Source organism: Drosophila pseudoobscura, chromosome 4 (assembly GCF_009870125.1).
Source record: "Drosophila pseudoobscura strain MV-25-SWS-2005 chromosome 4, UCI_Dpse_MV25, whole genome shotgun sequence".
NCBI classification, from domain to species: Eukaryota; Metazoa; Arthropoda; class Insecta; order Diptera; family Drosophilidae; genus Drosophila; species Drosophila pseudoobscura.
In genome coordinates this window covers 1,278,353-1,291,921 of record NC_046681.1, presented here as the reverse complement: position 1 = coordinate 1,291,921, position 13,569 = coordinate 1,278,353, and the positions used below count along the sequence as shown (strand labels likewise).

At 45.8% G+C, this 13,569-nt stretch overlaps 1 protein-coding gene across 1 annotated transcript; it reads right to left on the bottom strand.

Annotated features, from left to right (window-relative positions):
* Positions 1-9,791: 9,791 nt before the first annotated feature.
* On the bottom strand, positions 9,792-12,945 carry LOC117184075 (uncharacterized). The gene is made up of 2 exons (XM_033380172.1): positions 12,605-12,945; positions 9,792-12,402 (listed from the first exon to the last, which is right to left on the bottom strand). Exon 2 carries the CDS (start codon positions 12,126-12,128, stop codon positions 9,804-9,806), a length of 2,325 nt encoding a protein of 774 aa, XP_033236063.1. The 5' UTR covers positions 12,129-12,402; positions 12,605-12,945; the 3' UTR covers positions 9,792-9,803.
* Positions 12,946-13,569: the final 624 nt, after the last annotated feature.

The following is a 13,569-nucleotide window of genomic DNA, read 5'->3' as shown; positions in this document are numbered from 1 at the left end:
TCCTCGTCTAGAAATTCCTGTATTTTCGGCGCGATGTCGGAAGGCCATGGGTCGGAGATTCGTTCCGAACCGTCCTAAGGTGGGTCGTCGATTCCTGGGTGGCAAGTGTGGTCGGGGCTCTCGGGGAGGATCGTTGTGTCGAATGCGCTTGGTGGTTCGACGACGGCGGGTGCCTCGATCATGAGTAGGGGGCTCGTGTGTGTCCTGGGGGGTGCTAGCGCGACGTTGTACCCAGCGTGATGTACGAACGTGCGGGTCTCGATGGCGATCGTAGCGTTTGACCAACGGCTAGTTTGGGCGATGACGTTCAACGACATGGCTCCAGGCGTGGTGCTGGGCCGCATGCCGGCGCCGTACGAGGTGTTGCTCGGGAGGCGTTCCATGATCTCTGGGACGATCGATGGTGCGTCGGCTCCAGGTGCGTCGGGGTTCCGATGGGTGCCTCGTGTGGCAGTGATCGCCTTTCCCGGTTCCTGCCTGAGAGGACGCGGGAGTAGCGGTCGGTCGGTGTCGTAGGGGTCGTTTTCGCGTCGAGGGCGGTGTCGACGCGTTCGTGGGCCATGGTGGCGATCGGAGGTGGTACCTCGAGAGCCTGGGTGTTGCGTGGCGGCCGTCGTTGCTGGGGCCGGGTTATCTTCTAGAGGTGCGTCCTGGGTTCCTTTTCCTTCGTTGGTAGAACCGCGTCAGTGCCCTCGCGAGACCGGCTCGCTTTCTTCGTGGCTCTGCTTAGTTTTGGGTTTCTCGGAGTGGGCTTGGGGCTGGTGTGCCTCGTCGTGGCCAAGGGTTCTGTGTTCCTTGTTCCTTGTGCTCTTCTCTCGTGTCGTGGCGAGTTCGTGGGTCCGGGGCGTGTACTTCGGCGGTGATCATCGGCATGTTTGGGGTGGGGCGTCGAGAGCCTTGGAGATGGAGGCGTGTGGCGATTGTATTGTGGTTTCAATGGCGCACAGGAAATCCATCCCTATGATGGCTTGTGTCTACCATATTGGGTAGTACCAGGAGTGGCATCTGTACTTCTGGTTCGTCTAGTTTGACGCGCTAACAAGATCTGAGTTACCTCGCGAGCTGAGCCGTCAGCTAGGCGTATCGGGACGCATGCGGCTCGTAGGTCGAGTTTGCGGGCGAGGTCGGCGTTGATGACGCTTCTGCCACATTCCCACCAGAAGAGGGGGCTTCTCCGGAGCTTCTCCGCAGCGTCGACAGGCTGCGTGCGGGTTGGCGATGGGGGTGGTGATCATTCGATGTGCCGTTTCCTGTGCTGGCCTGGTGCGGCTTCCTTGCAGGTTCCGAGGTGTTCCAGTGAGGCTTTCGGGATTGGGCCCGATTCGTCCCGCTTTCGTTTTGTTGTGCCGTTGGCCGCGTGTACCTGGGGGGTTGTCGAGGGCGGATGAGGGTCGCTGGTACGTTTCGTTCCTGGATACTCTCGAACTCTGTGGCCAATATTGTTAATTGCGTCAGACTTCTCAGTTCGTGTCTTCGCACGTACAGCTGGTACGCCGGGAGGGTGTTGTCATAGATCCGGCTAAGTTCCTTGGCTTCGTCGTACCCGGCGTGGTGCATGAGCAACCGGAGCTCGATGACGAAGTCCTTGAATGGTTCGCCCACCGCTTGTTTGCGGTCCCTGATCTGGTCTTCCAATTGTTCGAAGTACCGGGGAGGCAGGAAAAAGGCTAGGAATTCCTGGCGGAAATCGGCCCATGAGGCGCTCTGGAGTCGGCTGGTGCAGAACCAACGGTTGGCTCGGTCGGTGAGGAGCCACTTTCGGATCCGTTCCGCCATCTGTGCGGCGTGACTGTAGTAATGACCGTCTAAGGGGCCATCCCTTCCTGCTATTCCTGCAAGATCCTTCTCATGGGCGAAGGCCTTGGCTCCGGGGGCAGGGGCTTCGGTAGATCTTCGACGGTTATCGATGTCAGTGAGGTGCTTGCTTTGCCCTCCATGACTCCTAGAACTTGTAGGCTGAGTTTGGCGTCCGTCTTCTGCTTCTCTGGTAGTGCTGAGATGTCGGGCTGGGGCGATCTGGCTCGTACTGGCGGGGCCCGGCGACTAGTTCGGCGAAATTTCTCCGCAAATCTTCCACGTTACCCTCTCGGCTGAATCCGAATTCCTCCGCGAAGGACTCCAGCTCGTCTCGGCGACGAATTCTCCAGGGTAATACCCACTGGGCTGTTCCTCTGTATGGGATTCCATCGCTCCGATTGTTGCTCGAGTTGGCTGTTTCGATGGGCTTGCGATTTTCCTTCGCGGCTGACGCTTCGAATTTCTTCTCGGGGTGACTTCACTGTTCGCGTTTCTCTGTCGCTGTGTCGCGCTTTCGTCTGCTCGTTGCGCAACTCTTGCCGTTGATATTGCGCGAGGTCGGGGTTTTCTTTGGGTTGTTCTCTTGTGGTCTTCTTCAAACCCTCGCTGACGTTCCTTTGGGTCCCTGCTCGAGCGCCACTGTGATGTACCTATTTCAGGCTGAGGTAAGCTCAGTCACGTCCAGGGGTCAATCCACAAGAAATTTGTAGAAATGGATGGAACCTTAAGGGCGGCGTCGGGGGGCGGCCTATCGTAGAGAGGTGGATCGGGGCTGGAGTGAACGTCGCTCGTCGTGCATACGAAACGGCGTGCGTGGACTCGGGGTGGGGTAGTGTCGGTGCCTCGGCTAGTTGGAGTGAACTTACGCAATCGGGTGTTACTTTGATGATTCGACACTTTATTATAATTCTTAGCACTTTAAATGAACTTAGTTTAATTGATCGCCGGTGTTTCTTGTAAGTCCCGGGTACAACGTCTGTACTCCGAACCAGGTTTTCTGCGTAAGTTTTGGTACAACGTCTGTACTCTGAGCCGGGTTTCTGCGTAAGTTGCTTCTTGGTTCTCGTCGTCGTCTTTTTATAGGCCCGTATTGCTGGGTCTGCAGGTTTGAAAATGCACTTCCGCGTCGGAGTGCACTTTTCCGTTCTTGGTGATCGTCGCAGATTTTCGCGGCGTCATCTTTCCGCAGTTGATGAAGACCCGGAAGACCGCAATTGGCCGATGGCTTGGCCTGGAGTGGGGAAAGTCCGCGTGATCTGATGTCTTTGGTCAGCGTTATGGAGTTGACGCGTGTTGATCGGTGGTTGCGTGCGGAGACGGGGCGTTGGTTGTGGGGTGTGGTGCGATGCGCTCATTATAAGTCGGGGGACGGATTGTATCGAAACCTTTAAGGTTCTTTACACAATCAAAACTTCAAGAAATAATCATGGATCGAATCGAAATAATTCAGGAAATAATGCCGTAAATAATAAAGGATTATTTAACGAATTTAGAAATTCCTTAAACCAGGGCAGAGTACAGAATCCCACTAACTATCAAATCTATCAGACTCAGGCAGGTAGCAGTGCACCGAATCAGTCAGTCAAACGATCTAGGGAAAGCCAAAGTGGGCAAATGAAAATGGATGTAAATTTTCAGCAGAGAAATAATATAGAAATAAAAGTAAATAATAAAAAATTAAGAGGTATCGCGGACTCGGGATCGTCAGTAAATATAATAAAAGAAAACTATACAGATTCCAAAGTCGATAGCGACAACCTCACCGTCCATACCATCAATGAACCCGTCCGTCTGATTACACGTAATGCAACCAAGAACTGTCCGACAAAACAAAAATTGTATATTCATAATTTTTCTGAAAATTATGATATACTCTTAGGCAGAGAATATTTGATGGCCAGCAAAGGCGTCTTCGATTACCGAAATGAAACGGTAACGTTAGGAGAAAGGTCATACCCAATCATCCAAAGTGGAGAAGCAATTGCCGACGGCAAGACCGCACACAAAGGTGATAGGCCATCGTCAAAGGAAGAACTACACCTAAGTTCCTTGAGCCATCTCCTGAAGGAGAGCAATACTTCGCTTCCGCGTTAGAGAATGAATTAAGGGAATGTAACATTTAAATGACGAAGAAAAGAAGAAACTAAAGAAAGTTCTCTATGAATTTAAGGACATGCAGTATAAAGAAGGTGACATTTTGACCTTCACTAGTACTATAAAGCACGAAATTAAAACCCATCACGAAGATCCTGTATATCGTCGACCATATAAGTACACGATCAAGAAGTGACTCAACAAATCAAAGACATGATTAGACAGGGAATCATTCGTAAGTCGAATTCTCCATATTGTGCACCCATTGCTATGATACCAAAGAAAATAGATGCTTCAGGAAAGCAGAAATATCGTATGGTAGTAGTTTATAGAAGTCTAAACGAGGTGACAATCAAGGATAAATTTCCTACACACAGAATGGACGAAATACTAGATAAACTAGGTAGGTGCCAATATTTCACAACAATCCATTTAGCAAAGGGATTCCATCACAAACGATTACACCAAACTAGCTGTTTTTGACCAATTTCTTGCCACAAACTAAGTATATAAAAGACCAAACCTTATCGGAAGTAGAATCAGAACCAGAATTATAATCAAAATCTGTTAAAATATAACAAAAACTTAGCACCATGGCCGATGAATCAGCCGCCCAAAGGGCGTATATAAAAGAAATTTCGCATGCAGTGCCAGAATTTGATGGAAAAAACTCCATTTACAAAGATTCACAACGGCAATAAAATTGGTTGATATCACAAAAGGCTCATATGAAGCCATAGCAATAGAGGTAATAAAGTCTAAAATAATTGGCTCAACCCTCTATAAAGTTCAAAACGAGACAACGATTAGTGCAGTAATAAAGATATTGCAAGACACAATTGTCGGTGAAACATCCGACGTTGTAAAAGCAAAAATGGCAAATGTCTATCAAAAAGGCAAATCAGCCACTCAATTTACCAATGAAATCGACAGTTTACGAAAGTTACTCGAATCTTCGTATATCGATGAGGGATTGCCACCAGAGCATGCTGATAGTTTCAGCACTAAGGAAGCAATTGGCATTGTTGTGAAATCCTCGATACGAGATTTCAATGTTGAGCAGAAATGCTCTGGGGAATCTTTGCGTTTAATAATGTACTACACGATATAGACAATTCGAGATTTATTCATTTGGACTTCAATCAACTTAAACTTCCATCGTAATTCGCGTATAGAGTACAATGTAATGGGTAATACGGGTTTAAGCACGGCCGGCTGCAACTGCTAATTGTCGTTGTGATTTCGTCGACACGCAAACGAAGACTCATTGGTGATCGGAGACGAGGTTACGCCGCCCTAGCATGAAACGATGCCGTTCTCCGAGTGGGCAATTGCAGTTAGAGCGCTCTCACTCTCTTTGTAGTTTAACCCTTAGAAAACCGTCCATGCCGCCCCCAATACTGGGACCAGTATTAGAAACCAAAGGATGTCACATGTGAATGCTCTGTGAATAAAGAAAGTGTTCGTTATGGTACATGTATGGTCGAATGGAGCTAGCAACGGAGGTAGGATTATTCTGAGGTCTTTGGCAACGGTAGCCGACATAGTTTAGAGACCGATCGTTTGTATACGCCTGATGCTGTTTTAACAGTTGCGACTCTGACTAAACTGTCAGCTCCAGGGTGAACTTCTATTATCCTTCCCAGTTTCCACTCGTTGGGTGGCAGTCGGTCATCCTTGACAATTACTAGATCGCTGACTTGTAGATTGTCGGTTTCATGTCGCCACTTTGGACGGGCTTGAAGATGTGATAGCCAATCCGAACTCCAACGCTTCCAAAATTGCCGGATCATTTTCTGTCCTTCCAGAAATTGGACTGTGAGTGGAACATCCCTTGTCGTTACATCCGGCGGAGCTAATAATGAATCTCCAATAAGAAAATGTGCCGGGGTGAGGACAGCTAGGTCCTCCGGCTCCGCGCTTAGTGGACATAAAGGCTTGGAATTTAAACAGGCTTCAATTTGTGTTAGCACGGTAGCAAGTTGTTCGTAAGTCATTTTATATCCTGAAAAAGCTCGATAGAGATGTGTTTTGATAGACTTTACATTTGCCTCCCAAAGGCCTCCGAAATTAGGACTATGCGGTGGATTAAAATGCCATTGGACGTTTCGGGCCGCTAAAGCAGGTATTACAGTTGTGGGTAGCTCTCGTTTCAAATGTATTTGCCAGGTTTGAAGAGCACGGTGGGCACCAATGAAGTTCGTGCCGCAATCGCTATACATGTGTTGACAGTAACCCCGACGCGTGATGAAACGTTGTAGGGCCATGAGAAAGTGTTCGGTGGTTAAGCCCGTGACCGCTTCAAGATGAATTGCCTTGGTAGCCAAACAGATGAAAACTGCGATATACGCCTTGTAGTTTGTGTGTCCACGGAATCTGGATGCTTGAATTTCGAACGCGCCTGTATAGTCCACTCCGGTGGCGATGAATGCACGAGTTGGCGGATTGACTCTATGTAGGGGAAGATCGGCCATCAATTGTGCTGCTGGTTTCGGTCGGTGACGAAAACATCGGACGCATTGTCGAAGAATGCGTTTGACAGTTTGTTTTCCGTTGACTATCCAGAATTTGTGTCGAATAGTGGCCAGCGTTAATTCGGTGCCGCCGTGGAGTGCGAGACGGTGGGCATTACGCACGACGAGATCGGTAAAATGATGATGATTGGGAATGATCATTGGTTGTCGCTGGCTTATTGGAAGGTGCATTGCATTTCGCAGTCGACCTCTGACTCGTAGAATTTGTTGGTCATCTAGAAATGGGGATAATTGACACAGCTTGTGTGTGCCCGATAGTGTCTTGTTTCCCTTCAACCTCAATATTTCTGTCGCGTAGATCTCCTGTTGAATGCTGCGAACGAGATGAATTAAAGCGTTATCGAGCTCCTGCACACTCAGTGGTCCAGACAGTTTGTCCCCTTTGGCTTGAATGTTATGTATAAACCGTAGAATATATGCCATGACTGATATTAACTTGTCGTATGAGGACGAGTTTTGGATGAAGGCTTCTGGAGCCTCCGAGACTTGCACAGCATTTTGGAACAAAACTGATGGTTTCTCCTCGATTATAGTCCTGTCGATGTCCTGACTGGGAACTCCGTTTGCCGGCCATTGGCTTTCCGGCTGCTGTAGCCATGATGGTCCAGCCCACCATAATGGATGTACTGCTAACTCTTGTGGTGTTAAGCCACGAGTTGCGCAGTCCGCTGGGTTTACCGCAGTAGGGACGTGTCTCCACTGAGTTGATGTACTATGCTCCAAAATCTGTCCAACGCGATTTGACACAAAGGTTTGCCATCGGTGGGGATCTCCATTTATCCAAAACAAAACGATAGTAGCATCTGACCAATAGAAGATTGCCATAGGTGGTCCTGCAGTGCGCAGTTGGTCCCGGATCCATTTTGCCAGTTTAACTGCCAGCAGCGCACCCGAAAGCTCGACTCGTGGAATTGTGATCGGTTTCGTGGGTGTGACTCGACTGCGTGCAGCTAGCAAATGAGTTTGAATCATTCCGTTTGGTAGCTCCGCACGAATATATGCATATGCTGCACACGCCAGTGATGATCCATCGCAGAAAACATGTAATGACGTAAGCTCGTGGATGTTGAAGCGCAGCCATCGTGGTACTTGAATTTGCTCGACATATGGCAAGTTCTGGATGAATCCCTGCCATCTATCAAGGAGTTCGATTGGCAGCGGTTCATCCCAGTCCAGTTGTGCTAGGCTGCCATCGTTGCGTTTGATGCGGGCCATCCAGGAGTCCTTGAGTATCGCCTTCGCGGTCATGACACAGGGCGTGATGAAACCTAATGGGTCGTACAGTCGGGCGACTGTGGAAAGTAAAGAACGTTTAGTATGTGCGTGACTGATTTCAAAATTTATCTTGAACCCAAAATAGTCTTGATGTGGATGCCAATAGAGGCCTAAGGTTTTAACGGGATCTTGGTATTCAAACTCTAATAGTGTCTTATGAGATAAATGGTCTGGAGGTATGTCTTGTAGCAGAGAAGCGTCATTCGCAGACCACTTTCGAAGTTCCATTCCTGCTGATCGTAAGGCTCCGATCAATTGATTTTGAATTTCTAATGCTCCTTCGCGAGTGGAAGCTCCGCTTTGTACGTCATCAACGTATATTTCGTGTCGAAGGACCCTTTCCGCGAGTGGATATCGGTCGCGTTCATCCTGCGCCAGTTGATGTATGACGCGAATGGCGGTGTAAGGAGCTGAAGCAGTTCCAAACGTAACTGTGTTGAGATAATACTCAGCTACTTGGTTGTGTTCGTCATGCCAAAAGATGCGTTGATATTGCTTAATACTTTAATGGTATTTACAAGAGTATTTACAAACACAAAAAACTTCATTTATATAAGTTATTTTGTTAATCTTAAATTCGGAAAATTAAATTAGTTACAAATTAATCTAAAATGTAATTATGTAAATGTGTTATGTATAACTTTATAAAACACTTAATCTAGTTGAGCGCTCATCAGGTATAGTTTTTGGTTTTTAAAAAAGTTGAAATAAATAAATTCGGGTTTTTTGTAAAATACAAAGATGGTATTTCTTATATTTATCTACAGAACCTTAATGTCGGAATGCTTGCCATGTTAAATTTTTTTGCAATTAAATACAATTTTGTTTGGAAAAAAATGTAAAAAATGTTGAAGTACAAACAGCATTAGAAAGCTAACAAAAACGTTTTTTTTTATAAAAAAAAAACAAATAGTAAAGAACAAATTTATGCGCGAAGTTTATTTTTAATATAAGATAAATACTTTGAATACCTTAAATGACAAAATTGCTAAACAATGAAACACGGAAACTTTTGTAAATTCACAGGAAAACAATTAAAGGGTATTACGCTTATTTTGCATACAAACCACCACCTAGTTACAAAAATATGAAAACAGTGGTTCTTTAAATCAAATCGATAACTCATTAAAATTGTTTAATAATTGTTCCTCACTTTTATTTGTTTCCGACACTCAACTTCCGACCTTCTGTTATCGGACTCTCGGAGACTATAAAGGCTAAAATAACCAAATATGGTGATAATATTCTTTGACATTGAAATTTTTGAAAACTCTGTGGTATCAACTTCAAAGATATGAAACTTTTACTGCTCACAATAACATACATATGTACATACATTGATGCAATCTACCAGTCTTTCAAAATATTTGAGGTCGGATAATTATTAAAAAACGAAATAACCAAGATCCAACCAATAAAATTTCTCTGATATCCTTGATATCTCTTGTCTTGTCGTTGCCAGAAAGTGGTTAGAAAAGCGGTAATCCTTTAATTTGCAGTGGTTAACTTTAAATTAATTAACTGAATCGTGGGCAAGAAATAAACTTCGTTGTTATACGTTTATATTATTATCTTACACGACAAAATAAAAGAGATGCGATCCTTTAAAGTAGATATTTTCTTTATTTATATCCATATCTTGGTTTTTTAATATTTCTAATAATAATCCAAAAAATTAAAAACTGCTAATTTATATGTTCCATAAAAAGTTTGCCACATCAGATCACGATTGAATTAAAATATCATAAGCATGAAAATCATGCTAAAATATATTTTATTTGTACTATTTTTGTATGATAATAAATCAACATTGCATAAACTTAATGTTTCTTCATAGCTCAGTCATTCCAGCTGGACTACTTTGCCATATATGTATGTAGTTACTTTGTTAGAATGATTGATATTGTTTTCAATTACTATATAAATTAAAAATATATTTTTAAACTAATTAAAAATTTTGTGATTGCTTTTAACCTCACCTATACAATAGTCATTGTTTAAGTCATACAAAAAGTGTGTATTAATAGAACATCTTTTGTATCCATATGTATAAAAGAAAAGTTTTTTGTATAAGCAACACAAACAAAAACAAACAAGTTAAACTTATGTATAATATAAAAATACAAAATACAAAGAACAATCCTCTGCGTTCATGTCAATGCATCTATACATCTTCTGAATGTCGGCAGCAAAAACAAAACGATGGAAACGCCAATTCAGGACCACGCCGGCTAGATCGTTTTGGAGCGCTGGTCCGGTGCATAGGACGTCATTGAGCGATTTTCCGTTTGACGTTTTACAGGAGGCGTCATATACTACTCTAACCTTCGTAGTGACACTTTCCTCTTTGAATACTGCGTGATGAGGCAAGGTGCAACATGTGGACTCGATTCCATTCTCCTTGCTAATGATGCAATGCTGCTGCTCCTTGGTTGTTACTTTGGTCACCTGGCCTAGTTGAAAGTACTCATTCATGACCTCCGAATATTTGGCTTGCAGCTCCGGCTGCCTTTGGAATCTTCGTTGAAGCATTTGGAATCGATTCATCGCGATTTGACGTGATTTGCCTAGCACCTGCGAAGGGTCAAACAAACGCTTAAGTGGTAGCCGTACCAAATACTTGCCGTTTCGTTGACGGATGTGAGTTCGTTTAAAATGCTCCTCGCACCATCGCTCTTCTGGTGTGAGCTGTTTTACAGAACCGAGATGCTCCATTTCGAAGAATTTCTGGACGAGATTCTCTAGCCTGTTGTGGTGACATCTAATGGTGACAGCGTGTGAGCGTGTGGAAGTGGCTCGACCAAAGACTATCGAGCCAAGCTGGGTGTGCTGTGCAATTGGTTGGTTCTCCTTTACTCTGCGGATATCTGAAAGCAGGATCTGTGGGATTACGTCCGCTCCTAGCAGAAGATCAATCCGTCGTGGTTTGTAGAACCCGGGATCGGCGAGTTCTATTCCGTTCAAATGAGGACATTGCTGCAATTTGATGGATTTTGAAGGTAATTGCGATGTAAGCGTTTTAAGTATAAACGCAGTATCAATGGTAGTACAAAACTGCGAAGTACAAGAACTTAATGACAATTCTGTGGTGTAGGTACACCTGTTCTTGGAGGTGGTCCCAACTCCAGCGATTTCTGCCGAAATTGGATGCCGCTTGAGGTTGAGAGCCTGCACTGTGTGCTCTGTAATGAGGGTTCCTTCCGAGCCTGAATCCACTAACGCACGTACCACAGCTGATTGGCCAGTGTGGGGGTTGTGGATTGTGACCAGGGCAGTGGCCAGAAGGACAGTGCTGGGTCCGTGATGCGTGGCCGTAGCGGAGACTAGTTGCGCAGAGTGTGTTCTCACAGACGAGTCGGTCGCTGCAGACTGTGGATGACCACCGGAACTAGTGTTGGGAACCCCTGGGAGAGGCTGTGCCGCGCTCTGAGTAGGAAGTTGGGTCCTTGCGTAGAGTTGCGTAGGTGTAGCCCTGCCAGATGAGTCGCTCGTTGTATACTGCCAGGAGTTACCGGAACGAGCGCTGTGGGAGGCTGAGTGAGGCTGTGTTGCCACCTGAGCAGGAGTTGGGAAGTGCAGCAGTGTATGGTGTCTTTGACCACACTGCGTGCAGTTCCTTTTACTGGTACATTTTGAAAGTGCATGGGAACGGCTCAGACAGTTGAGGCATGCCTTTGCATGATCGACGATGGCCTTCCTTGCAAAGCAGTCCTTGGACAAAAGGTCCGGGCAATGTCGAAGATTGTGACTGTCGCTACAGTGAGGGCAGCGAGTGTGTTCGGCAACCGCAGTCTTGGCGTGGAAACTGTTGCCCTTGTATGTTACGTTGCCAACTGCCTTCTTCGGGTGCCTTTGATTGACAGGCTGCGGCACAGGTGTCCGCGTCGTGGAGTGGCCTCGATTTTCGAACACATCGATGCTGACGAGACGGTCGTTGAGAAATGATTGTAGCTGAGAAAACGTGGCAAGTTCGGCAGAGCTCCCGAGATGGAGCTCCCAAGCTTGCAGGGTCGGGCTTGGCAGTCTGGAAGTGAGATGATGAGCCATCCAATGCTGAACATCTAGATTCTTGAAAGCATTGAGACAAACCGTCGCAACATTAAGCATATGTTTTATATCAGCAGACTGCTCCTTTGTCAACTGTGGCAAGTCATACAAACCGTTCATATGGTACATAAACTGCAGCCGTTTGTTGTCGTATCGCTTGAGGACGAGACTCCAAGCTGTTGCATAGTTATTTCCCGCAAGCGCCATCTGCTGAATATCCTCGTCGCGATCCGAGGGAAGAGCTTGCTTCAGGAAATGAAACCTTTGGACGTCGGACAGTTTCTGGTTGTTATGGATGAGTTGAACAAATGCATCGTGAAATGCCGGCCAATCCACAAACTTGCCTGTAAATGTCGGTACAGGTAGCTTGGGCAATTGCATTGATGATACCGATGGATTTGCTGGCTCTGGATTCTGCTGTACCGGTGGTGCTCTTGGACATACATTTTCGTAGGCCTCTGATATGATGCTGAATGCCGTTGTATAGTCTTCATCAAAGCGAAAGGCCACTTCGCTGGACACATAACTATGCGTACTTGGACAACGAAGTATTAGTAAACATTGATGATTTTGCTCAAATTCACCTAAGAACCGTTGCAAAGTTTGTAAGCGCGTTTGAAAATAAGCTTTTGTTTTCCGATCTGCGCCATCCTTTCTGAAATTACGCACCGTTTGATTAACCCTCGCAATGAGATTTGTCTGAATAACACTGAGATTGTCGATCTCCACCTGAGGATCGGCTTCGAGATCGTGGGACTCGGCTGTTGACATGTTGCTGTTATATGTGTATGTACCTTTCTCACCCTTAGTTGCACTCTCTTTGACCTTGTACAAAATACCCACAACGAAACACTTACTCTGGTACTCGGGAGTGCTTCTCTTTGCTTAAAGCGTAGCTTAAGAGAACTTGCGAGTCGTTGTTGTTGGTGTTGTCCGAGCGGAGAGCAGAAACTGTGCGACTGTGAGCGTTGAGTTGAGGCCTTGTGTCTAGAGATGATGTGCAGCAACAGAACGCTCGTTGGTCTCTTGGTTTCTGCTTTGCACGAGAGAGAGGCTGCTGTCTAACCGTCGGCTTGAGTTGCCTTTTGTGTGCTGCAGTGAGGCTACTGTCCAGGCGCAGAGCTATCGTCTGGTCTTCTTTGTCCCTGCTTCGTGCGAGAGATAGCGGCTGTTGGATAAACCATTGGTTTGCGGTGTGTTTGCCGTTTACAGTTGCAGCCGATAAAATATGATTTTATTTGTACATTTAACTGAACGCGGAACGAGGTAGAATCATATGCGGATAGTACGAATTAAACGCGTTCCCCCCATGGGCCACCAAAAATGTTGTGAAATCCTCGATACGAGATTTCAATGTTGAGCAGAAATGCTCTGGGGAATCTTTGCGTTTAATAATGTACTACACGATATAGACAATTCGAGATTTATTCATTTGGACTTCAATCAACTTAAACTTCAATCGTAATTCGCGTATAGAGTACAATGTAATGGGTAATACGGGTATAAGCACGGCCGGCTGCAACTGCTAATTGTCGTTGTGATTTCGTCGACACGCAAACGAAGACTCATTGGTGATCGGAGACGAGGTTACGCCGCCCTAGCATGAAACGATGCCGTTCTCCGAGTGGGCAATTGCAGTTAGAGCGCTGTCACTCTCTTTGTAGTTTAACCCTTAGAAAACCGCATCATGACAAAAAGTGGGAGCATTGCAAGTTGAAAACAATACAAGAGGCAGCTACATTCAGAACCATGAATGAAGCCGTCTCTAAGTATATACATTGCAGCACTGAGATGACGGGAAAGGCAAGTTCCATTTTGTACT

Bases quoted from the DNA above. Each gene is read 5' to 3' on its own strand.
- LOC117184075 (XM_033380172.1), bottom strand. From the start codon at position 12,128: ATGCAATTGCCCAAGCTACCTGTACCGACATTTACAGGCAAGTTTGTG.